Source organism: Acanthaster planci, linkage group LG05, assembly GCF_054643075.1.
Source record: "Acanthaster planci isolate LZ-2023a linkage group LG05, COTS_SCS, whole genome shotgun sequence".
Classification (NCBI taxonomy): domain Eukaryota; kingdom Metazoa; phylum Echinodermata; class Asteroidea; order Valvatida; family Acanthasteridae; genus Acanthaster; species Acanthaster planci.
Genome location: NC_141781.1, coordinates 3,705,353 through 3,731,181, shown reverse-complemented (window position 1 = coordinate 3,731,181; position 25,829 = coordinate 3,705,353). Strand labels below are relative to the sequence as shown.

Below are 25,829 nucleotides of genomic sequence, written 5' to 3'. Positions count from 1 at the left end.
AGAGATCAGTGGGCGGGCCGCGTATTCATTTTCCCTGGGAAATGGAAGGTAAGGGTGATTACAATAAAATGGGCGTACTTAATCGTTGCGCATGCGTTTTTCATCTAGGAAGGTTAGGGGTACAGTCCACTAGTTCAAGCCCCATTGAAAACAATGTAAATCAGCACAGTTCAGGGCCCAATAACATGCATAACAACATCCCTGAAATTTCTGAAACACAAAATAAATTATTGTCTGGTCACCAATCTTTCAGTTTCTTTTCATTTTGGGTGGTTTAACCAATTACATTTTCAGTTATTCCCACAAAGCAAAATCACCCCCCGAAAAGTGATTTTTCCGAAGTCTGATTGCACTGAGACATTTTTCAAGTGGCAACCCTCAACTTGAACAGGCCTTCTCGGGCACTTAGGACCATTTTTCAACTGTATTTTCAAGTTAGCCATTCTGCTCTCATATGAAAGCTCAAAGACCCAGGGAGTTGATAGAGGCAACAATTTTCACAATCTCACATTTTCAGGGGCAAACAATCTCCTTTTTCAAAAGATACTGCTGGGGCACTTTTAATGCTAATTGAGCAGGCCAGAAATTCTCACTTGAATTAGTGGTATGCACCCTTTGGCGCAATTATCATAATGGTGTACACGAACGTTTATAAAGTACATGTATATAAGACACAGCAAAATTGCCTTTCTAACCGACTCGTACGGTAGCGCCTATTAGAATAACCAACAAGCCGAGGGTCCGAGTCTACAGGTAGCAATGTTTTTTCCTTGGTGTGGAATTAGTTGGTTGGAGGATGTTTTTATAATAGGAAAGTACAGCCCGATATTTACCTTAGCACGTAAGTTTATAAGTGTCCACTAACCTGATAAAGTTTGCAGTTAACCCACCCCACCCGTATTTGATAATTACCCCCTTAAACCTTCCTAGGAAAAAAAATTCCCGGGCCGGCCCAACTGCAGCACAGAGGTCTAGCGTGCATGTGTCCAGCATGTGCAAAAGTCATATTCATTGTTTACAGTGTCACGCCATAGATGAAGTGCCATATTTTAGATGAATTGTGTCAAGCGTAAGGTGCATAAACTTGATCAACGTTGAGAAAATTTCTATAGAAATTGGTCAACAATAGTTCAGTTGGGCCAGCCCAACTGCAGCACTAGAATTGGGACTGTCCGACCAATAGTTGGGACAGACGCTACAATTGGGGCGTAACAATTACAAAATGGCGTTGCACGGTAGGCGTAGCACTCTACTGTACTGCCCGTTACTGAAATCTAATACTAAATTAGCCCCAAAACGTATTATATTTTATCCTCAAAATGAATGCAAAATACTAACGTCATGAACGTGCGTGACTGCACATTCGCCAGGTCTCTAATTTCGCCACCTATTGTCAATTCTGATTGGTTTTCACAGTAGGCCTAAGTCAAGTGGCAAAATAAGGGACGCACGTTCATGACGTTACTGTGGTCACCCGATACCCTTGAAGTACTTCCAGAACTGTAAGGTTTATAAAAACTTTACAGATAGCTACATGTAGGTACAAACTCGCATGAACACATTTGGGCTGTTTTTGTTGTGCCAATTTACTCTGCCATCACACTCACAGCTGTTTGTGCAACAAAATTTCCCACCGCTAGTACCTGCCTTCTTGGTGACATTATATGTCTGATTAGGAGGTTTATTCACTTTGTATCCTCTTTAGACTGGTGAAATTATTGAATATTTTGCCCATCCAAGCTACAGAAAATCAGCAGCATGTAATCTCAGTCACAGTCAGCTGCATGACAGCTACTTGACCAATTGCAATACAGCTTCTCTTTTCCTTCTTGTTTTCCTGACCCCATCAAAATGAAACCTGAGTGATGATTGGTCATTGGAATGGAAGCAAATTGGGCCAATCACAGTGTGGCTTTCATCTACGGGTGACAGGAAAACAAGGAGGAAAAGATAGGAGCTGTGTTGCAAATTGAGTGCTTTTCCCCGATTTTCTTTTGCTGAGACTGGTTGTCTAGTTACTGACGTGTATAACCATGATAACTATAGGTCGTAATGGATGATCACGCACAGAAGAGGTTAGCTGCTTGCCTATAAGGCTAGCTGCTTCATTACTTTCGGACTAACATGTAATGTATGGTCAGACTCTTCAGAAGTTGTTTTGCAGGTTGCATAGGAGACCAAACAATCTCAATTTTTCTCTGTTTTTTTGGTTTTGGATCAGCTCGGCGGGTCAGCAGCCTCATGCTGAGGATGGGGCGGTTTGGGCCGTTACCCACTCAGCAGTTGACTGCCACTTCACAGCCTGTTCGCTCCTTGTACGATCAGAAGCAGCTCATGCCTCAAGGAGCAACGAACACTGCCAGTAACAACCTGAGGTATGCCCATGTCAGTGGCCTTTTTCCTCCTGATCTTGGCTTCATTCCTGATTCTGGGTGACCTCATACTCCATCATCAGTTTCCAATGCATAGCTGTTGAAACCAGGAACCACATTCATGCTAAGCAGATCAAGTTACTTTTCAATTTTTACACTATAAAGCAGAAATTAGCACAGCACCACCACAGCTCTTGAAATCTGACCCAGACGTTCCAAAATCCAGGCTTATGTTAGAAAATCTGATATAACATGAGTAGAATTGGGAGCCATACTGAGCTATTAGTTTCAATTGAGAAAACTTAATTCACAAACGTAAAGTTGAAGGCAAGTGAAAAAACAAGTTTAAAAAGAATATTCTTTAAGAGTGAAACACAATGTATTAGACTGAAAACGTTACCTGAGCCCACAGATGAAGATGGGCAGTCCCTAAACTGCTTCTATTAGTAAATGCATTGGTCAGTTGGTGTCAGTGGTTATCTCTAATCTCTAAGCTTGATTGGACCTCTTTTAAAAACTGCATGCCATTTTGATACAGTATATTGAAGTTAACATGTCTCCATCTCGAAGTGTATCATGGCAGAGTGGCAAGAAGCCACTGGTTGATTCTTGAATCTCCATCTGAGAAATTTAGGCAGTGTATATTGCGGCGGTTTCTCCTCCGTAGTCAGTGAACCCTTGGCTCGCCGGGCCACTCAGCCCGGTCGCCGTGATTTGGCCAGGGCCTGGATCCGTTTGGGTGGAAATATACCACCCGTTACACCAGGGACAAGGGACGCTGAACAAAATGGCACGCCCAGCAAAGATACATGTGATACCATCTACTACTAGCTGGTTTATTCACTTCCACTCACTTCCTCAACGCATGAGGTACCCTAACAAACTAATGCTGGACATTTACAAACGGCAAGGAGGGGCATGAGGACCCATCGCGCACCCCCTCGCCCTGCCGAGATGCACTGTCACAAAATTAAGGGTACAGTACCGGTTCATGAATTAGTTACAAACGTCCCGTCAGTACCCAATCCTTATGCACAATCCAAGATGAACTAACAGTTTGGTCACAATCGTCCACACATTAACTAAATCCCGGTGCCAAAGTTGTGTCAGTCGATCCAATCTGAACTCCTCGGCAGCTCGGCTTAGACTGACTAATTTTCCCAATTCTAACATTATTTAATTCCCTCCCCGGGCCCTGTTTTCCACAGTCATAAAAACACCATCTTAGCACAAAAAAGGCAAAACAACGGTCCGCAATGCCCGTTTCAACCTTTCTTCCACTTACTAATATTTATCATACTCCGGAAATTGTCAAACTTGCCCCTCTTTTTCCATCATGGCAGTCTTATTAGTTCAGTTTCCCACTTTCCGCAACATAATTTACTCACTGAAAACATGTTATCAAATCCCCTGACAGTTACACCAATACCCCCTTTGTTCCATACCCCTGACTGGACATACTTGACGGCCCCGGTTTCCAAACTCCCGGACCTAACCCAAAACCTAATTAAGCGCATCACTGGTCAGCCCCACTGCCATTCCTCTGGAGTTTAAAGGTCACCAGACATTCGCGTTACAATATCATATATATTTTACATTAGTGACATAATTGTACATTGTTGTAGTTGGAACACGCTTCTGTTTGTATTGCCGCTACATTTCAGTGTACTGTCTCCTCCCCCCCCCCGAACCAGGATGTTTAAAATCCAAATTTGTGGCCCAACTGGACAGATGAATTTTAAGTCACCAGAACTAATAATGAGTCCTTCGATTTGCGCAATTGGAATGTGACATTTTACACCCACGTCATGTCCAGTGTTAATTAGCATGCCAAAATTAACGAGGTATTGAAATATTACAGCGTTTGGTCATTCTTGTGAGGCAAATTTCAATATGAAATTACTGGAAAAAAAGGCGTTAAGACTCAGTAAAGATTTCACTTAGATCATGTTGCCAAGTTTAGTACTGCTCCAAATAAAACTAAGTTGTATTTCTTTCCTTGTATCTTGGGTCAGCTTGGTTCCTTACAGACAGAAGAGCTCATCCCCTGTCCCTGCCCCCAAAGATAGTAAAGCTGAGTATGTTGTGGCAAGGATGGATGACCTCATCAACTGGGCAAGAAGGGTATGCGCTTGTTTTTCACTCCTATATTTGGAGATCAAAGCAGAATGACAGAGGTTATGTGATTAATTTTTGTGGAGCACATATTGTCCATTTGTAGTAGTTTCTTCATTCTTCTCTTTGGTGGCCCATTTATTGTAGGCGGCTGATTGAAATGGTTGATGCCAGCTAGCTCAGATTCTTGACAAATCTCTCTAGATTTCTGGAAGTTTTAGCAGATTGGAAGAAATTCCTGACTTGAAACTTTGTTCACATTTCATATTTACTCATTTTCCATGTTTTTTTTTGTGCTTAGTGCTTCTATTCTATGCTTGTTTGTTTCTGTAACCTTGTCATTTCACCTGTGAGAAAGATTCTGGTTGGACCAAAACACCAGACCTTCACAACTCCTTTGATCTGCATGTTTTGGGACACTATAGCAAACAAGCCCTTGGTGGCAATATGATATTTTGCATTTCTGAACTTATTCAAATGGACACTGATTGTAATTTTGGGGTTTAAATCTAGAGTTCCTTGTGGCCGATGATGTTTGGGCTCGCCTGTTGTGCAATAGAGATGATGCACATGGCAGCGCCACGCTATGACATGGACCGATTCGGTGTGGTCTTCCGTGCCAGCCCGCGGCAGGCCGACGTGATGATCGTGGCTGGCACGCTGACAAACAAGATGGCTCCTGCTCTTAGGAAGGTATACGATCAGATGCCCGAGCCCAGATGGGTCATTTCCATGGGAAGGTATGATCACGTGTTGTTGGAAATCAAGGCTTTTTTATTTATTCATTAAATCTGAATTTCGCTGTGAAGTTTGATGCATTTTTTTTAAGGTTGCTGTTGATCCTTGTTTGATTCAATCGTTTCGATTCAATTTATTCATATTACATTTGTTTTCCTCAATTAAATTTCCCTGTCTCACATCCAATTACCAGTGCATGATTTATCCAGCAAGCATTATCACTTCTCAGCGGTCATTATCAAATGTTAATACACTGTCACATGAGGTGTTTCGACCAATAGGAATAGAAAAACTGTCCTTGGTATTTATGAATGTGTATTATTGATGAGCGCCTGCAAATTTGAACATCAGCAGAAGTCTGGATTTTGAATGGCTGTACAAATCAACATTTATTTGCAGTTGTGCGAATGGCGGGGGCTATTACCATTATTCTTATGCTGTCGTCCGAGGCTGTGATCGAATTGTTCCAGTGGATATTTATGTACCAGGTACGATTTGTGTTCTATTTATATACTTATAGAGTAGCAAAGTGTGATGTCACTGTGAATCAGAAAGTGCAGTGCAAACAAATGGAGTACGCACATGTGTTGGTTGACGCACAGGTTCTCATGCTAATGCCTTTTACACACATAATTGTGCGACGTAATCACTCTGGTACTCTATAGTAAGGAGGGCAACAGTGCTACGATGAGGAGAATGCAGGGGCACAGATTGGCCAGTAATGAAGGTCTGTGGCTAGCGTGTGCATGTGCTGCCGGCTGCACGTGGTGGCTGGCAGTAAAGCCGTGATAGCCAGACACATCTGCGTTGGACTGAGTAGCAATGGAAAAGCCAGTTGATGCTGTGTCCGACTGGCTGCGGCTTGAAATAACATAGGTGCTTAACCCCTTCGTGCTGGGATTCTTTTGAGGGTGACTTCTGGGCTGCAGTATGCCCAGCATGCGAAGCTCTGTCCAGCAGCAGGCCCACATTGAAACTGCAGGTGCATGATGAATAGAATGTATGTATGGTATGCGCTAATCCTCACACAAAGCCGCGGCTGTCTAGGGTTCCTGGGACTGAGTAGCAATGCATTAGCCATTTTTTTGGCTAATGGCTAGCAGCCACTCTGCCATACACATGTGTGTTACATTCTTAGCCGTAGCCAGTTGATTTGTTGATGGGCTTTTGTTTGGCCCACAAGGTGTGTGCACATACATGTACTCTTGAGGGTGCTGTGCAGTCAATGTCCAGTATTAAAGCGAGTTGGAACACTCTTACTTTGAGCTGAAGAGTCAAGTTTATTGGTGTATTTTGCAACTTGTATTAAAGGCAACTGTTGCTTGGTTTTAGTATAAAAAAATTTGCGATTGCATTGCTGTATTTTAATGTGTATACAGCCAGCATTGTAGGCACTGAGGAAGAACCTTACTGGAAGCATGGTCTATAATGTTTTAGAAATGAATGATTGGGCTGGGCCCATGAAGTCTTAAAAAATTCTCTGTTTTAATTTGAATTGAAATCTAGAAAGTCAATGGTCATGAGCTTAATAACGTTTGATAAACTCCCCCCGGGGGGGCAGAAATTAACCACAGGGTCATTTTATGGAGTCTGACTCTGGTTCATTATCAAACCCTTCAGTTCAACATTCACAGAGACAGATTCAATATGAGATATGAGACGGATTAAACACTTTGTACTTGTCATTGATTCCCTTATCTTTTAGGATGCCCACCTACTGCTGAAGCACTCTTGTATGGCGTTCTTCAACTCCAGAAAAAAATCAAGCGAGCCCAAAATCTCACCATGTGGTATCGCAGATAGATCAGTCCTTGGACCAGACCTAACGGACCTAGCAGTGTGGTCAGAAAGACGGCCTGGGCCCAATAGGTTGACTTTGCCAACCACAGAACTGGACACCACTCACACATCACATTTGGCACTGAGTTTGTAAGCACAGAAGCTGTAACGGAAACGCAGTGTAGAAACTCCTTGCTACTGTGAAGAATGTATATTCAATTACATTTATATCGTCAACTCTTTGTAAAAAGCACTCTTGTAACAAAAAAGTGTTATAAGGCTCCCCAAAAAAGTCTCCGGTTTCTGGTTTCCGCGCGCATCGCCGTAGACCAGTGCGTTGGCAAAATAATTTTTTTTTTAATTTTCATAAAACGATTTCCAAAAGCCGCCAAACTTAATTGATCGGCAGGAATTCTGCAACCACGTAATTTTAATGTGTTTTGGATGGGTGGGGTTGAGTAATATGTACAGTGAAGGAATCCCCCAGGCCTCCATATATTTCAGTCGGGCACTCTTATCAGATGACGTCATTCGTGTATCTTTACACAAAGGCCGTGTCTGAATCAGTTGGCTGCGGCTTGATATTATGGATGATTCTACGGGAACTGACCGTGGATGCTACCAAATACTTGGTGCAATTTCCAGCCGTAGCCAATTGATTCGGACCCTGCCTACGTCTGTGACCAAGACAAATGAAGTGGTCTTACGTCCTGCTTACGTATACAAATTGAAAATGCTTTTAAGCAACCAAACCGTGAGGGGCCAGTCTATTTCAGTGTTGGTGAGGCAGTGGTGGTACATACACATACATTGCATGCAGTGGCGATGGACATTGCGTTATGACCACCATACATGTAACAACTCATGCACCGTCACTTGCCAAGAACAGGTAGATTAGAGTGAGAGATTTTATTTTGGGAGCTGAATTTTGTCCCCAGTATTTTATATGCAACTTGTTTCTTCTAAGCTAAAACAGGAAACAATGTGCACAGTATGTCATTTACCTTATGAGCATTTTATTTTTTAGTTTGCCTCTGGAGGTGAACTGCTTGTTTCCTCTAAGCTGAAGCAGAGAAGAATGCGCAAAGAATGTCATATACCGCTACCTCATGAAAATTTCAGTTAAGGAAACTGGAGCTGAACATTTATTTTTCACATTTAATTTTTCCATGGTTGTGCTACTGTATTTTAACAAGCTCAATCTTGCCAAGAATAGAAGCCTCTTGTTTGAGTGAGATGACTGAAATCATTACCTCTTGTCATATTTCATGGTCTTTTTATTAATTCAAAGTTGTTAATTCACACTTCTCATAGTAACTAGGCCATGCGCTCTAAAGTATATATGTGCATGTACTTCACTTCCAAGGGGAAGAAAAAACCCGCGTCACTGCACCACATTTGGACCAAGCCCATGACCAGAAACCAGACTTTTTTTTTGGGGGGCCTTTTTTTAAGTTACAGGTCTCCTGAGTGTTTTTGTTTTTCTGTGTGTTTCCAGTCCTTTTACAACAGAGTTCTGATAGTCATAAGGTAATTTGACTAGTCTTGACTTTAAACAGAATATATTTTGTTGGCGGAGTCACGACATTAGGCCTAAGAATGACAGAGCTTGACAGATTGGAAATGGCTGTGGAAAGAGAATTCTGGTGTTGATCACCAACTAAATATGTGATATACGGTATGCCCGACTGGTCCTCTGTACACTGCCACTTTTAAAATATTTTACACTTATTCCAAAGACAAAATAATAAAGAACTATGTGAGCGTGGCCATGTGCGTCAATGTTGTTTGATAGTGACATACAGAGAAGTATGTTTTTTAAAACATGCTACTAGTTTTCTATGGCTTAATTTGAAGTTTTTCTCAATTTATGTGTGGTAACAATGACCCTCAAGAGTTTTTGTGGCTAGAAAGTCCGCACTGAAGCAAAGTTCACAGGTTCATGAGTAGACTCGACATCCTGGTTCTGTATTTATTGAAATTGAGAAGCATATCTTGTGCTTCTTACGAAAAGAAATTTGGTGATAATCAGGAGTCCTGTTTGCTCAAGCTAAGTTATGTTAGGTCTTGAGTTTTGACAGACATTCATGTATTTGATGCAGATGGTCATTTACATTGTAAATAGTAGATATTTTTGATGTACAATCGAGATTGCAATGAACAGTTTTCTCAAGTTGCTCTATTTTTTTAGATTTTGAAGGTTTCCTGTCTTTAGTCCGTATGATAAAGCATGTCCAAACCTTAAAATCCCATTGATGGCTCATCACAAAGTGTGTAAAATAGTTTATTAAATTCTTATTGATTTTGAGTTATTATGAGAGTAACTAAACACAAAAAATGAAATTCAATTGACAATTACATAAGGAAAATAATTTAACGGTGCTTATTTAATGTTTTTTGTGTTAACCAACCATGTCATGTCTTCTCATATTTTATTTCACAGATCACGAATAAGGTTACCTTTAAATTATGTAGGAACCTGAAAGTAATCAATATCCACTGAAATAAATCAATGATTCAGTATGTGGTAAAACCCTGGAGTCTGGCCGGTAAAATTTCACGTGACTGCGTATGGACAGTAACTATAGTCACAAAGGAAATGTGACATAAAATGTATAGACCATAATTTACAGAAAAATATACCACACGCGGGAACGCTCTGTGGAACTTAGAGTTTCATACACGGACGACACTAAGTTTCCCATAAAATGTTATCATAGACGTCAGAAAGTGATCACGTGTCCCAAAAAGTGAAATTATTAAGCTGAGAAAATTCCGAAGCAATTACTGAGAAAACACTGAAATTTTTGAGACAAGTCTCGAGTGTTGTCCATTATGTGGAACACTTTCCTATTAGGAGACAAACACACACACAGTACAGACACACCTCCACTCATGACACATTCATGACATTGGCCTGACAGAATCCAAGGATGATCTAGCCTATTGGAGACAGTTCCTCCGAGCAGTATTGGCCTCATTCTTTCAGTTTGCTCCATGCATGGCTTCAAGATCCATGATTGTAAAGAAAGTGCAAAGAAAAAAATCAACACCACGTTATACATGGCATGTATAACGTGTATATACCTTCTGTGTTTCTCTCATTATGGCAACGTACAGTCCTTGTTACTTGGACAACTAAAGGAATCGTTTTTCCTTCCTCCAGGCTCGGACTAACGTAAGACTGAACTGACCTGCAGGAGGTAGGCTTTGGTTTTGAGAAGAGTGCCATATTTATTGACATCACTTATTTCCCTTTGCGGTGCCTTACAAGTCATCAGAAAGTGATAACAGAAAAAGTCAAATTTAGCAGTGAAATATTGAACCATTAAATTTCAGGCCTACATGTACTTAAAACAGAATTGTTCAATTAATGTACGTGAGGTTTTCGTCGCCAGGTCCCTAATTTTGCCACCTGTTGTCACAAGTTTCCTTGGTTTTCACACTTCAAAATCACAGTAAATGGTGAAATTAGGGACCTGCCTGGTGACTATCTGTACCCTCACGCATGTTCGTCTCATTCGGTTTGTGTACAGGGTCAGAGTGTCAATCACGTCGAGTGATGTCTATGTTTGGTTCCCCTATGTTTCCCAGACCGGGTTTGGACACTGTCTAATATTGACAACTGGAAACCTGCAAAAATATTTCTAGAGGTAAACTTCAAGCCTAGTAGAAAGCAACCAACTTATCAAGTTACCCGTTGCTTCACCTGACATGCCTGACTCGGACCGGCCAGCTGACCCGGTACCCGGCAAGCTCAGTGGTCAAGACGTCTGCACTAGTAAGCAGGAGGCCTGAAGTTGTGGTTCAACCCGACCTACCTGTCTTCAAAGGGTGCAGACCACTAATTCAAGTGAGAATTTTTGACCAAGTCATTAGCATTAAAAGTGCCCCCCACGGTATCTTTGGAAAAAGGAGATTGTTTGGCCCCCAAAATGGTGAGATTGTGCAAATCGTTGCCGGGATCAACTCCCTGGGTCTTTGAGCTTTCATATGAGAGCAGAAGGGCTAAAAACTACGGTTGAAAAATGGTCCTAGGTGCCCGAGAAAGTTGAGGGTTGCCACTTGAAAAATGGCTGGAATCAGACTTCGGAAAAATCACTTTTTGGGGGGTGATTTTGTTTTGTGGGAATAATTAAAAATGTAATTGGTTAACCCATAAAAAAATTGAAAAGAAATCGAAAGATAAGTGACCAGACAAGAATTTCATTTGTGCTTCAGAAATCTCAGGGATGTTGGCGTGCATGATATTGGGCCCTGAACGGTGCTGATTTTACACTGTTTTCAATGGGGCTTGAATTAGTGGACTGGACCTTCATGTCAACATGCAAATTAACTGCGCGCGCTGCACGTCTAAGAGCTGCGGCGCCCTCAATTGTCTATCCAAGGTCGATATGATTACAAGAATTGATTACAAAATGGCGTTGCACGGTAAGCGATTGTATAATTTCCAAATCGTGTATTTCAGTGAATTTATCTTTCTACCTGCTGTAGTAGAAGGTGCAAAAGACATATTTAAGGAAGGACTATTGCATACTGCCTTTACTTTTTTATCTTACCTCATTTCAATAAAGGCCAGTTCTTGCACAATCGCTGAAAAGACACGATCTGAGAATGTGAGATTGTGTCTGTACAGTGGCACGGACTCTCACTCCCGATTCATCCTTCGGACCATGGTTCGGACTCTCGCTAACCTGGAGCGGGAGCGAGAGTGTGTGCCACACTAGTAATGGGGCTAATGTCTGACATGACATGTGCATGAACATGATGCATAACAATTGGACTTATTACACATGTATTATGCCTAGGCCTAAATAATGACTTGAACTGAGTGATACCTTTTATTTTAAGTAGGGCCGAGGCCTAGTAAAGTAGTGTCCAAGCAAACTCACCTGACTCGTGGCACTGGGGGATTTTTTTCGGCACAAATGTCTGAAATTATAAAAACGTCTTATTCCCTACCTTCATCATGTTCATGACCTTGTTAATATGAAGTTGCAATGACGATGGTGGAGTAGAACCAGATTAAGATTTGACTAAAGATTGGATAAGCCCTAGCCCCACTAGTGTGGCACGGATCACTCCCGATTTATCCTTAGCCACACATCCGTATGCGCAATTTCGTGTCGGCGTACTGAACATTTTTGGCGCACCCACTTATCATCGTGGGCGCAATTTCTTTTGCATACGAACATGATTCTTGACCTTTCCGTTTTCTAAATACCATTTATTGAATGATTTCACTCATGTTATTCAGGTATTTTCCAGTCTTTTTTCCCTTTGTCCATTCAATCTAACGAGCTCACTCTCACAGCCGCCATCTTTAAAATAAGGTCATTGAGCATTACATCACTTGACCCCTCATCGTCTCAATGGCTGTTCCATGTCAAGACATCTAAACTGCCGCCAAAGTTTTGGAAGAGTCCATTGGTACATGTAGTATCTTATCGCTCAGTCCGTTTATTACATGTCTTGACATGGAACAGCTGCTAAGATGACGAGGGGTCAAGTGACGTAATGCTCAATGACCTTATTTTAAAGATGGCGACTGTGAGAGTGAGCCCGTTAGATTGAATGGATAAAGGAAAAAAGACTGGAAAATACCTGAATAACGTGAGTGAAATCATTCAATAAATAGTAATTAGAAAACAGAAAAGTCAAGAATCATGTTCGTGTGCAAAAGAAATTGCGCCCACGATGATAAGTGGGTGCGCCAAAAATGTTCATTTCGCCGACACGAAATTGCGCATACGGATGTGTGGCTAAGGGTGGATCGGGAGTGATCCGTGTCACACTAGTGGGGCTAGATAAGCCCCAAAAAACAGCTACTGTGCGCACACCTGGGAAAATATTGTTAAGTAGAACTTTGGTGGCACCAGCCAAATATACAGAAGGAGTTCCATATATGGACGGCAATTGACACCCCATGCTTAAACCTTATGAGACTCGTCTGAAAAATTCAAGTGTTTCCTCATGAAATGGTGTTTGTGACCCGCTCTGCAAAAAAGGGTAATAAGTCGCGCAGTGCCAAAACACGTAATAGCCTGTTCAGAAAGAAAACAATTCTTCAGACCTGGCATGCCATCTCATAAGGTAGGCCTACATGTATATTGCGCAGGGTGTGATGTGGTGTCAGTATTCGGAATTCTTTCCCAAGAGTGCACTTCCCAGATTCCCTTGTGCCAAGACTGTTTACTGATGTTACGCCCCATATAGCATAAGTCCCAACTATAGTTGGGACAGTCCCAACTGTATGCTGCAGTTGGGCTGGCCCAACTTTTGTTGACCAATGTCTGTGGGAAATGTCTCAACATTCTCCAAGTCAATGTGTCTCACACTTGACACAATTCATCAAAAATGTGGTACTTAGCCCTATGACCAATGACATGACATTTGTAAACAATATGACTTTGGCACATGCTGGGCACATCATGCACACAGGACCTCTCTGTTGTAGTTGGGCCGGCCCAACTGTAGCACTCTAGTTGGGACGGGCCCAACTTTAGTTGGGACTGATGCTATAGTTGGGGCATAACACTGACATGTATAATGGATGGTTGCCCATAGTAGAGGTCAGCCAGTTGGCTATAGGACCAGCTACTCACGTAGAACTCCATTGTTACTGTCAGACTACGCTGTACGGTCAGACTCATTTGCAGTTGTTTTGGAGGTTGCATAGGAGTCCAAACAATCTCAATTTTTCTCTGTTTTTTTTGTTTTGGATCAGCTCGGCGGGTCAGCAGCCTCATGCTGAGGATGGGGCGGTTTGGGCCGTTACCCACTCGGCAGTTGACAGCCACTTCACAGCCTGTACGCTCCTTGTACGATCAGAAGCAGCCCATGCCTCAAGGAGTGACGAACACTGCCAGTAACAACCTGAGGTATGCCCATGTCAGTGGCCTTTTTCCTCCTAATCTTGGCTTTATCCCTGATTCTGGCTGACCTCATACTCCATCATCAGTTTCAAATGCATAGCTGTTGAAATCAGGGCCCATATTCATGCTAAGCAGATCAAGGTACTTTCCAAATTGTTACACAGCATGGCGCCACCACAGCTCTTGCAATTTGCCCCAGACGTAAAGGCTTATGTTAGAAAATTTGATATTACATGAGCAGAATTGAGAGCCCTACTGAGCTATCATGGCTATTGGTTTTGATTCAGAGGACTTCATACACAAACGTGAAGCTGAAGGCAAGTGAAAAAACAAGGTTTAAAAAATATTCTTTAAGAGTGAAGCAGAATTAGACTGAAAACCTGACCCCACAGATGAAGACGGGCAGTCCCTCACTGCTTCTAATAGTAAATGCATTGGTCATTTGGTGTCATGATAGCGGTCATTTCTAATATCTAAATTTGATTTAGATATATATTTAAGTGAACATGTCTCCATCTCAGAGTGCATCATGGCAAGAAGCCATTGGTTGATTTCTGACCTTCCATCTGAGAAATTTAGGCAGTGTATATGAATGACATAATCGTACATTGTTGTAGTTGGAACACGCACCTGTTTGTATTGCCGCTAGACTTCAGTGTACTGTCTCCTCCCCCCCCCAACCAGGATGTTTAAAATCCAAATTTGTGGCCCAACCGGACAAAATGAATTTTAACCACTTCATGCTGGGGCATTTTTCAATGTTGATGATGCTGGGCCGGCATGACTATCATTTCTTCTGTTTTCAAAATCCTTCAAAAATACATCATTTCGTTTATAGCCACACAAAGTAATCTTTAGGCACTACTCTAAGTTGACAGGTGACCTTCATTGACACCTGAGTATTTCAGCCAGGCCTGCAGCCTTGTAAAAAGAGCCCAGATTGTGCGGTGTTATGTAACTTTCTTTTGTTCACGAACCTGGCTCAGTGCACTGCTGACCTGTTTTCAATAGGGGTCAGATTAGTGTGCAGTGGTGCTGTGTGGCTCATCACTGCAGTGGTGGAGTGCTTTTGTCCCCGGTGGTAATCCGCTCGCTCTCAATGCCCCAAACCCTGGTAAACAGTTTCAAAACAAGGCTGGATTATCGCCACTTTTGAGAGTGAAAAATGTCGGTAATGCCCAGCAGCCTGGTCTTTTGTTCGGAGTACGGTCTTTTGTTACAGGGCCCTGTTTCCTTTGTCTGAGTTCGGAGACCCCAGCCACGCATATAAACCATACGTCTCCGATTCCGGAGTCCCCGGCAGGAAGTGGTTAAGTCACCGCATCTAATAATGAGTCCTTCGATTTGCACTATTGGAATGTGACATTTTACACCCACGTCATGTCCAGTGTTAAATAGCATGCCAAAATTAACGAGGTATTGAAATATTACAGCGTTTGGTCATTCTTGTGAGGCAAATTTCAATATGAAATTACGGGGAAAAAAAGGCCTTAAGACTCAGTAAAGAATTCACTTAGATCATGTTGGCGAGATTAGTACTGCTCCAAATGAAACTAAGTTGTATTTCTTTCCTTGTATCTTGGGTCAGCTTGGTACCTTACAGACAGAAGAGCTCATCCCCTGTCCCTGCCCCCAAAGATAGTAAAGCTGAGTATGTTGTGGCCAGGATGGATGACCTCATCAACTGGGCAAGAAGGGTATGCGCTTGTTTTTCACTCCTATATTTTGAGACCAAAGCAGAATGACAGAGGTTATCTGATTAATTTTTGTGGAGCACATATTGTCCATTTGTAGTAGTTTCTTCTGTCTTCTCTTTGGTGGCCCATTTATTGTAGGCAGCTGATTGAAATGGTTAAAGCCAGCTAGCTCAGATTCTTGACAAATCTCTCTAGATTTTTGGAGTTTTAGCAGATTGGAAGAAATTCCTGACTTGAAACTTTGTTCACATTTCATATTTACTCATTTTCCATATTTTTTTTGGTGCTTTAGTGCTTCTTTTCCATGCTGCTTGTTTGTTACTGTGAACTCATCATTTTGTTTTTGATAAAGACTCTGCTAGGACCAAAACATCAGACATTCACAACTTGGCATTTTTTTGGGGTCACTTTAGCTAGCAAACTGTTGGTGGCAATGTTGTACGTTACACTTCTGAATGTATTCAATGGACATTGATTGCACTTTTTTGTTTAATCTAGAGTTCCTTGTGGCCCATGCTGTTTGGGCTCGCCTGCTGCGCAGTGGAGATGATGCACATGGCAGCGCCACGCTATGACATGGACCGATTCGGTGTGGTCTTCCGTGCCAGCCCGCGGCAGGCCGACGTGATGATCGTGGCTGGCACGCTGACAAACAAGATGGCTCCTGCTCTGAGGAAAGTGTACGATCAGATGCCTGAGCCCAGATGGGTCATTTCCATGGGAAGGTATGATCATTCCTTAGGTTGAAATCAAGGTTTTTAATTTATTCATTAAAGCTGAATTTCCCTGTGAAGTTTGTTGCATTGTTTTTAAAGGTTGCTGTTGATCCTTGTTCGATTCCAGCCTTTGACATGGTTTTCATTTCATTCATATTGGATTTGGTTTCCTCAAATAAATTTCCCTTGCCTGTTTTCTTCTTACTTTAAGAACCAGATAACAGTGTTCTGTCTTCATTCAGTGTAAAGCTGGCCTTTTTAGGGGAAGATTTCTATAGCATAAAAACCAGACACAACAAGCAATAGCTGAACAGAATGTGTTCAACTTAGAATGTGTATTATTGATGAGCGCATGCAAATTTGAACATGTATGAGGAGAAGTCTGGATTTTGAATGGGTGTACAAATCAACATTTATTTGCAGTTGTGCGAATGGCGGGGGCTATTACCATTATTCTTATGCTGTCGTCCGAGGCTGTGATCGAATTGTTCCAGTGGATATTTATGTACCAGGTACGATTTGTGTACGTTTCTGTCCTATTTATAGACTTACAGAGTAGCAAAGTGTGATGTCACTGTGAATCAGAAAGTGCAGTGCAAACAAATGGAGTACACGCGCGTGTTGGTTGACGCACAGGTTCTCATGCTAATGCCTTTTACACACATAATTGTGCGACGTAATCACTCCGGTACTCTATAGTAAAGAGGACAACAGTGCTACGATGAGGAGAAAGCAGGGGCACAGATTGGCCAGTCATGAAGGTCCGTGGCTAGCATGTGCATGTGCTGCCGGCTGCACGTGGTGGCTGGCAGTATAGCCATGATAGCCAGACACATCTGCGTTGGACTGAGTAGCAATGGAAAAGCCAGTTGATGCTGTGTCCGACTGGCTGCGGCTTGAAGTAACATAGGTGCTTAAGGAAGCCATTGGTTAAAGGCTAGCTGCCACTCTGCCATATATATGTGTTCTGCGTTCTTAGCCACAGCCGGTTGATGTGGACAAGGCTTTAGTTTGGCCCATAGGGTGTGTGCACATACTCTTGAGGGCGCTATGTAGTGAATTTCCAGTATTTCTGGAATAATTTTCTCTGTACATTTATGTGTACCGTGTATGCAATGATAGAAAACTTATACATAAAGGTGGAGTTCGGGCGGCCTGTTATTGACACAGGTTTTGCGTTCTCGCGCTCGAACGGCGGAAACGTGATCCAAGAACACTGTTCTTGGAACAGTTTCACACACAACTTCCTCGTCAGGGTTTTACACGAACACACGGGAAAACTTGTGAGATTTGGTTTTTGGAAAGTTCCAAAAACTATGGAGATGGCTTACAAAACTGGAGACAATGGAAAGTTTTGCACAGTTAACATCAATAAGTTTCCATGACAGATATGATTTTTTTTAATGGAAAAGATGTTAGCTCAAACATTAACTTTCAAAGAATGTACAAGGACGCCGCCATGTTGCATGTTGCTTGCATGCTACAAGTAACTAGTAGCGATAACCGGTTGTACGTTCCGAGCTGTTCCTGAACATACGAGAACAAGTCGCCTGAACTCAGCCTTAGTGTTACTTTGGTGTTCAGCATTGCACAAATGATCAGATGTGGAACAGATACACAAAACCTAATGATGAAGACGTTTCAGTTTGAATTGAAATAATCCAGAAAGTCAAAGGTCACAGGCTTAATTTGGATAAACTGCCACCCCCAGGGAATTAACTACAAGGTCATTTTATGGAGTCTGACTCTGGTTCATTATCAAACCCTTCAGTTCAACATTCACAGAGACAGATTCAATATGAGATATGAGACGGATTAAACACTTTGTACTTGTCATTGATTCCCTTATCTTTTAGGATGCCCACCTACTGCTGAAGCACTCTTGTATGGCGTTCTTCAACTCCAGAAAAAAATCAAGCGAGCCCAAAATCTCACCATGTGGTATCGCAAATAGATCAGTCCTTGGACCAGACCTAACGGACGTAGCAGTGTGGTCAGAAAGACGGCCTGGGCCCAATAGGTTGACTTTGCCAACCACAGAACTGGACACCACTCACACATCACATTTGGCACTGTGTTTGTTAGCATAGAAGCCGTAACAGAAACACAGAACGGAGACTCCTTGCTACTGTAAAGAATGTATGTATATTGCCAACTCCTTATAAAAAGAGCACTCTTGAAACAAAATAGTCTTAAAAAGCGACATTTTTGAAGTTACAGGTCTCCTGAGTTTTTTTGGCTGTTCTAATTATCACAAGGTAATACACCACTAGTCTTGACTTTGTTTAAACAGAAACTGTTTTATTTTGTAAGTGGAGTCATGACATTACGCCCAGGATTGACAGAGCTGAGCAAATTGGAAATGGCAGTGGAAAGAGAACTCTGGTGTTGGTCACCAACGAAATATGATTTACATGTACACTGTGCCTGGCTGGTCCTCTGCGCATTGCCACTTTGAAGTAGTTTACACCAGTTCCAAAGACAAAATAATTTAGAGCTACATGTATGTGAGCATGGCCATGTGTGTCGACATTGTTTGATAGCTACATACAAAATGGTGTGTTTACTGCATGCTACTAGTTTTCTGTAGCTTCACTTGAGGTTTTTCTCAATTTGTTTGTGGTAACAATTACATTCAGAGCTTTTATGGCTAGAAACCATGCACTGAAGCAAAGTTCACAGGTTCATAAGTACAGTACATGTACCCCCGACATCCTGGGTTTGTATCCTTGAAATTGAGAAGCATACACATATCTTGTGCTTCTTAGAAAAGGAACTTTGGCGCAGTTTAGGAGTCCTTTTTGCTCAAGCTAAGGTATGTTAGGCCTCAGTTTAGAGATACATCCATGTATTTGATGCAGATGGTCATTTACATTGTAAATAGTTGACTTCCAGTTCATATATAAAAGATTGAACATTTGGGTGTATGATTGAGATTGCAGTTAACTTTTTTCTCAGAAGTTGCTCTGCTTTTTTAGATTTTGACGGTTTCCTGTCTTTACTCCGTATGGTAATTCAAAGCATGTTCTAACCCTAAAATCCCATTGATGGCTCACCACAAAGTGTGTAAAAAAAGTTATTAAATGGTTACTGATTTTGAGTTATGAGTGAAACTTGGACTCTAGCATAATTGGTCCTGATTAAAATGTCACAATTCAAATTTCCCAAAAGCCAGTTTGGTATATCAAAACAGCAAGGACATTCCGGAACAAAGTATGTGTGCGAGTTCGCACACATACTTTGAAGGTCATCGGGATGCGCGTGCCAGGCAGACCTGGCACGCGCATCCCGATGACCTTCACGCCCTTCATTGTGGGAGAGCGCTGGTGGAATACCTAACTGGCCCAATGCTAGCTTTCACACAAACAGTAACATGTTCTGACATTTTAAACCCTTTCCAGTTTGTTGAATGCATATGAATTGCTTGGGACGTGCTGTGAATTATAGCACACAGCTTTTGAAGAGGTTTTTGAAGCTAAAAACAGTGTGTTTAAGAATTGGCGTCACAAACACTGGTTCTGTACTGTGTAAGGCAGAGTGGCCCATCACATAAATAAAAGGAAAGACTAATATATGATTTATCTGGAATTTGTTTTGTGTGGTAAAATACTGGCATAGAAATATCATCTAGATTGTTACTACACCTGAAGGAATGTTGAAAACCACTTTCAGTGGATTACGTTTAACCAATGGAATGTGCACCTGCGGGTGAGTTCCCAGGGGATTTTCAAGATTTTCTGTTTTCACAATTTCTTCAAAAATTCATAACTTCATTTACTAGATGTATACATTCACATGAATGACTGTCTGGTGGCTACTCTAATCTGACAGGCAACCTACACTGACGCCCAATTATTTCAGCCAGGCCTGCTGCCTGGTAAAAAGAGCCCAGATTGTGTGGTGTTGCATACTTTCCTTTGTTCCCAGAATTGGCCCAGTGTGTTGCTGAATGCCAGTGGCGCCTTTTCAAATGTGGCCAGATTCGCATGTAGTGGTACGGTATCGTTCATCCCTGGAGCGCTTTTGTCGCCGCTGATAATCCGCAGGCACTGAATGCCGTAAACAGTGCTATACTGTTTGAAAACAATGATGGATTAACTCCCCTAATGCCAACTGAAAAATGATGGCAAATCCCAGCAACTTGGTCTTTTGTTCCGAGTGTGGTCCTTTTTTACAAGGCCCAGCTCTTTTGTCCGATTTTGGTTACCCTGGCTATGCATACAAACCCAAGGTGCGCGGTTCCGGAAACCCAGGAGGCAAGTGGTTTACGGATGGTGGCTCGTGTGCCCGACTGGCCCTGCACCGAGTGGTCAATTTCTTTTTGTTACCAAAGTTTAGGCGGAGCAATTGGGACAAATTTGCCCCCATGATGACCACTGTTCAATCTGTGTCTAGTTCCTACAAGTACAACTACAGTACCACAGTGATCCGTATGAAAGTGCACATCCAGTGCCAAAGACCATACAGTGTGAAAAACTTTCATTTTTGAAAACTTTGGACTGACAATGAATAAAACGATATGGATCAATCTTTTTCTTGAGTATGTGTGGTTCTGGTTCTTCTAAGAACCACAAATACTCAAGAAAGAGATTGATCCATGGTGTAACCGCAGTCGTTTTACTCATATAGCTCTTTCACCATGAAAACCTTCAAGTCTTACATGGACTGACAAGTTAGAAACCGTGGTGAGTCCTTGCATTGCTGGTCCCTCTTCGAATACAGTGTGGTCACAAGACAGAAACAAACACAGTGTGGTTTGTGATCTGGGATCAATACAGACAAGTACAGAGGCACATGCAACATCCTGTATCCTTTGAGTAATAAGGCCCTTCAGGCCTGTTTTATTTCTCTTTTTCTGTCCTCATCCTCCTGTGTGTCACACGTCGCCATCATCATTACTAGTTACAAATGTCCGTAAGCCCAAGTCCCCCTGTTCCGTCATCTCAAAGCCTACTTGAGGGGGATGAATCTGGACGAGTGGGTGGCACCGATACCCGGTCTGCCGTGCTTGACTGGTTTGTAGGTGATGCTAAACTCCCCCAGGTAGTGGCCGATCATGTCCGGCTGAAGGGGGGAAGGGAAGAATGAGACGAATTGACTATGAGACAAAGGTTTGCGGTCTTTTTAGACTATGCAGACTGTACCTTGTAATAACAGGGACCTCATTATCAGGAATGAAACCAATGACCAAAGGGTTGGACCCCCCAAAATGTTGTACTCCTATGTGGAAGTCACTCTGGGTCACTTGGTAAACACCTCAAAGAAGCAGAGCTGTGTCGTGTTGTGCACTGCACCAACAGTCCCTCACAGGAATATCAGATTGCACTTTTGTGCTGCCCAACAACTGTGCTTCACCGTTTCATGTGCGTTATTTGTGCAGTAAACCAAATGCAGTGAAGAGGACTGCACAAAAGACCTTGGGTCATTTTGTGCTGGCAACTAACTGTGTACACACTGAACCTGTGCATGTTTGTGTTCCATATAGAAAACTCATGCAAGAGAGTGACTGTGGGCACTTGTGTATATTTGTACTGTAAAACCAAAGGACGGTTAACAGTGCTCTTATTAACGAGATTTGATAACATCTCTTTTGTAAGTTATGGAGGCTCTAAAAAGAACAGGTGGATGCAACTTTTGGAAAGTATACGCTGCCCCTCATCGGGAGATTGCCCTGAATCGTACAGTGCCTGAAGTCTGTGTACTATGTGATAATGCAGTGACATTTTACAGTATGCTTTCCTCTGAAGACCACACAGGAACTGAGGAAGATGGCGTTACATGAATGAAACTATGCTATGGATGCTTGTGACATGATTTGTTCAAGATGGTTGTGAAGATAAGCTAATCCAGACTTCTGGAGAGTGTATATCTACTGTCAGGTTGAAAGCAACTGTCCTCTGTAGTTTTCATTGCATGTGGGGCTATGATAATACTGGTGTGAAAAATTTTGCATTAAAAATATCATCATTCAAGATCTCTCCGAGTCTGATCTGAGAACAAAAAGAACTGAACGATTCTAGCATCCTTTTCCAGATACTGACTGTGTCTCTAGCTGAGGCTGCAAATATCTTGGCACATTTTCTACATGAATTGCTTCATAATCAAAATCTTGGCTTGACCACGGCTCAATTGACGTCTCTTTAATAAAAAAACCGAGGAACATGAGGTTTTTCAGCAAACTGGCCCACAGGGCTAGGGGGTTTAATCTTCACCTTGATCTCCACTTGGTTGAAGGTCTTGCCCTGGTACACCCCGACGATGCTCCCCACCATCTCGGGTACGATGATCATGTTCCTCAAGTGGGTCTTGACCACTTCCGGCTTCTCCATGGGCGGTGCCTCCTTCTTGGCCTTGCGCAACTTCTTGAGGAGGGCCAGGGGCTTGCGTTTCAGGCCCCGGTTGAACTTGCGGCGGGCGCGGCAGCCAAGGAGCTCCATCAGCTGCTCACTGTTCCAAGGAGAGACAATTTTATTTAGGGTCAAACAATGGACTTCACTACAAGACCCTGGGGAGACTGTGTGCCCGGGGCTACATTTTCCCCAACTTTTTTACAATGAAAATTTTTGTGGTGCCGAAACTTCAGTTTTCCACTAATATCTTACAGTCACGTTTCAGGGGTGAGATTGACCAATGATAAAAATAGCTGAAAACAGTTGGAAAACGGCATAAAGAAGCTGAACTGTGAAAATCTCCTATATTTTTGTACACAGCCAGTGAGGGGAAAAAAGCTGAAATCCAGAAAAAAAAGCTGAAATCAGCTAAAAAGCTGAGAAATCTCACCCCTGAATTTTACACCATTTTTTTCTTTTTTTTTTAAATTTGTATCACTGCAGAATGTCCATTTTTTGAAACAGGTTAGCCCAAAATGTTTCCTTTTCTTCCCAACGATAAGCGCTGAGTGTTTGCCAACACTGCCCTCTCTATATGGACAGAAGAATAAAACAGGTCCACATAATGCAAGTTGTGTGAACCTTGTGTCGAGTAAGCCAGGTCCACACACAAGGTTTTCCCACTTGAGGTTATCGGCAGCAAAAGGATGACAAACAAGGAAACCGTCAACAAAAATTCCGCTTAAAACAGAATCCATTGCTCAAGAAAGACGAGGATTTTCACCAGGTTTTCTGGACTACACAAGAGAAGAAATGCCCACACTAGGTACACGTATGTAACGCAAACATGTGCACGTTGACATGTGTGACAGCATGAACACTAAATGATCATAAAACATAACCCCATTAAAGACTGAATTGCAACTTCAAAGATCTCTTTTTTATAATAGGTTTCTTTACTAGTCATTGGACAGCCAAGATAGGGAAGGCTAACACACCCAGCTGTCTTAGGGTTAGGTCAGGATGTTACTAAGAGATCAAACTGCAGGCAACCATGGTTTAGAGACCTTTGAACAAAGCACTTTTGCAACGGTTCCAACATGTTGTGATGGCAACCTACACCCAAGCACTTTACCATTCCTGGTGCTGTACTATCAAAATAAATAATGCATTTTAGAATTAGGAATTGCTCGCTGTCAATGCATGTATTTAACACACGCTGAGTGCATCATTAGGATATTAACCCCAACCCTCCTCAATCCTTCACCTGTTGGAGGACTGAGGAGTGTTAGGGTTAAGGTGAATCGATGTTCAAGAACCTGACCTTGGGAGATGTCACATTTTGGTGGTGACTTGAGCTAGTTACAACACCTGACATCAACACGAGGAAAAAGGATGGATGTGACAGACAAGTATCGGCACTGAATACGGCCAATCCTGGACAACAGGATTATTCCTTAGATAGTTTCAATACTGCAAAGTGACTGACAGGGGATTCTTGTGACTACCGACTCACTTGGTCATGTCCAGCAGCTGTTCCAGGTCCACACCACGGTAGGTGTACTTCCTGAAGGTACGCTTCTTCTTGACCTCAACTTGTGCAGTGTCAGCCTGCAATTGGAGGAATCAAGCCACGTGTCATGACCAACAATCACTGCAACTATCCTGCACCCATGAACATTTGGGGAATTTTTTTCAGGTTTGCTAGTAACAGCTAGCGCCGCCTTGATGGCTTTTTTTTTTCTGCACTCCAGATTTGACTCAGTTGTAATCCCATGTCGCGCACGTCTCACGCACTCAGCAAGTCAAACGCACATCTTGCCACAAACTGGTTCCATGTTTGTTTTAGCTACGCAGTAGGCCTCGACAATACTGCAGTTTTTAACACTGCATCAAAAAGTAGTGATTACACAGTGACATTCACTGGGAATTCCAACAACTATGGGGATGCGAAGGTTTTGTGAAGACTGCTCTGTGCTGCAAGAGCAGAATCGAGCTGTACACTCCCCAGAGAGCTGAGTTGGTATTTTGCAGTCCACACGTGGTAATATTGTTTACATTTAGTTACGTTAATTTCATCATTTAATTAACAGTAAGGTAAACAAACCCCTCCCCCATCTGACATTATGTAAACAATATCATGAAAGGACTTGTGAAATCTTAGGCGTAAATAGGCCTAGTAGCTGTGACGGCAGAAATATTCCAAACGATTGAAACAGCATCATTTCAGTTATGTAATGTCTAATCCTGCAACCGGTATACCTAGAGGGTTTGTAAAAACTTTTAACAGTTCTGGAAGTAAAGACTGGATGTGCAGCAAATCAATGAATGCTGATCAGTCTATCAGAGGATTTACTCTAGCTCTGGGCCCTACGTGTAGGGTAACTCTGATTCATACAACGGTTAAAAAGACCACGAAAATCTAACAAGTTAAACATACAATCACGACAATCCCGATGCAGGATCTACACTTGTATTTTTGTTGTAATTTTGTAGAGTACTGTACGTGATATAATATATGCCAGGACCAATCCTTCGGCAACAGCTTCTTATCACAGACAATTAAGGAACTTTATATTGTTGAATCTGGCAAGACATCACAAAAAACTTTTAGAGCTGAACTTTTTAAATAGTTCAGTGCTTGTAAGCTACCGAAGACATGTTCTAGCTCTACGCCAAAACCCCAAGTTGGTGTGATGATGCCTGATGGAGGCTTTGCCGACCATTATATTATTCAGTTTCAGATATGAACATTACAAAATACAACGTAATTAGACTGTATATGAAAATGTGTAGTTTCAATTACAATACGGATCTTGGGTTAACATTTAGGGTAAAATTGTCTTTAAAGATGAATGAAAAATAACTCAAATTTTTATTCCAGTAAAAATACAGAGTGGATGGCGATTACAAATGTCAGATTTTTGGGTTGATTTAAGTGTTAACAGCATCCCATACCATCTTTAGCTCTGAGCAATCAGCAAAAAGGCCGATGGCGGCGCCCTCTGTTGATCAAATAATTTTTGTAAACTTTATTTATCAAGAGAGGGCGCCAGATCGACGCGACGGGAATGGGAATGATTATTATTGTATTAACAATAAACTGCCGTAGCCAACAGTGACAAATACCCAAACTTAAAAAAATCAGGAAAAACACTCACGAGTTTCTCAGGCGTTTGGGACGCAAGTGAAATTAAAGCTCAGTTGA

The 25,829-nt window shown here is 42.1% G+C and overlaps 3 protein-coding genes across 4 annotated transcripts; 2 read left to right on the top strand and 1 right to left on the bottom strand.

Moving 5' to 3' along the window:
- The first annotated feature begins 26 nt into the window (after positions 1-26).
- Positions 27-9,537, top strand: ndufs7 (NADH:ubiquinone oxidoreductase core subunit S7). 2 transcript variants are annotated; one of them, XM_087136795.1, is made up of 6 exons: positions 27-48; positions 2,222-2,375; positions 4,388-4,496; positions 5,001-5,227; positions 5,625-5,713; positions 6,931-9,537. In XM_087136795.1, the coding sequence occupies exons 1-6, from the start codon at positions 42-44 to the stop codon at positions 7,026-7,028; spliced, it is 684 nt and encodes a 227-aa protein (XP_086992921.1). In that variant the 5' UTR covers positions 27-41; the 3' UTR covers positions 7,029-9,537. The 2 variants fall into 2 exon arrangements, with proteins under 2 accessions (XP_086992921.1, XP_022097393.2); XM_022241701.2 differs by lacking the exon at positions 27-48 and adding an exon at positions 1,208-1,235.
- Positions 9,538-11,357: 1,820 nt separating this feature from the next.
- On the top strand, positions 11,358-19,864 carry LOC147799017 (uncharacterized). The gene is made up of 6 exons (XM_087136794.1): positions 11,358-11,435; positions 13,732-13,885; positions 15,468-15,576; positions 16,075-16,301; positions 16,716-16,804; positions 18,149-19,864. Exons 1-6 carry the CDS (start codon positions 11,399-11,401, stop codon positions 18,244-18,246), a joined length of 714 nt encoding a protein of 237 aa, XP_086992920.1. The 5' UTR covers positions 11,358-11,398; the 3' UTR covers positions 18,247-19,864.
- A 1,237-nt stretch (positions 19,865-21,101) lies between these two features.
- On the bottom strand, positions 21,102-25,641 carry LOC110982953 (small ribosomal subunit protein uS19-like). Its single transcript, XM_022241767.2, has 4 exons — positions 25,580-25,641; positions 24,138-24,232; positions 22,505-22,739; positions 21,102-21,356 (listed from the first exon to the last, which is right to left on the bottom strand). The coding sequence occupies exons 1-4, from the start codon at positions 25,580-25,582 to the stop codon at positions 21,243-21,245; spliced, it is 447 nt and encodes a 148-aa protein (XP_022097459.1). The 5' UTR covers positions 25,583-25,641; the 3' UTR covers positions 21,102-21,242.
- Between the last annotated feature and the right edge of the window lie 188 nt (positions 25,642-25,829).

Bases quoted from the DNA above. Each gene is read 5' to 3' on its own strand.
- ndufs7 (XM_022241701.2), top strand. The intron at 2,376-4,387 runs GTATGCCCATGT...ATCTTGGGTCAG, and splicing joins ACTGCCAGTAACAACCTGAG to CTTGGTTCCTTACAGACAGA. The intron at 5,228-5,624 runs GTATGATCACGT...ATTTATTTGCAG, and splicing joins TGGGTCATTTCCATGGGAAG to TTGTGCGAATGGCGGGGGCT.
- LOC147799017 (XM_087136794.1), top strand. From the start codon at position 11,399: ATGATTACAAGAATTGATTACAAAATGGCGTTGCACG. The intron at 11,436-13,731 runs GTAAGCGATTGT...GTTTTGGATCAG, and splicing joins TTACAAAATGGCGTTGCACG to CTCGGCGGGTCAGCAGCCTC. The intron at 15,577-16,074 runs GTATGCGCTTGT...TGTTTAATCTAG, and splicing joins TCATCAACTGGGCAAGAAGG to AGTTCCTTGTGGCCCATGCT.
- LOC110982953 (XM_022241767.2), bottom strand. The intron at 22,740-24,137 runs GTGAGTCGGTAG...TCCTTGGAACAG, and splicing joins CAGCTGCTGGACATGACCAA to TGAGCAGCTGATGGAGCTCC. The intron at 21,357-22,504 runs GTGAAGATTAAA...TCCCCCCTTCAG, and splicing joins TCAACCAAGTGGAGATCAAG to CCGGACATGATCGGCCACTA.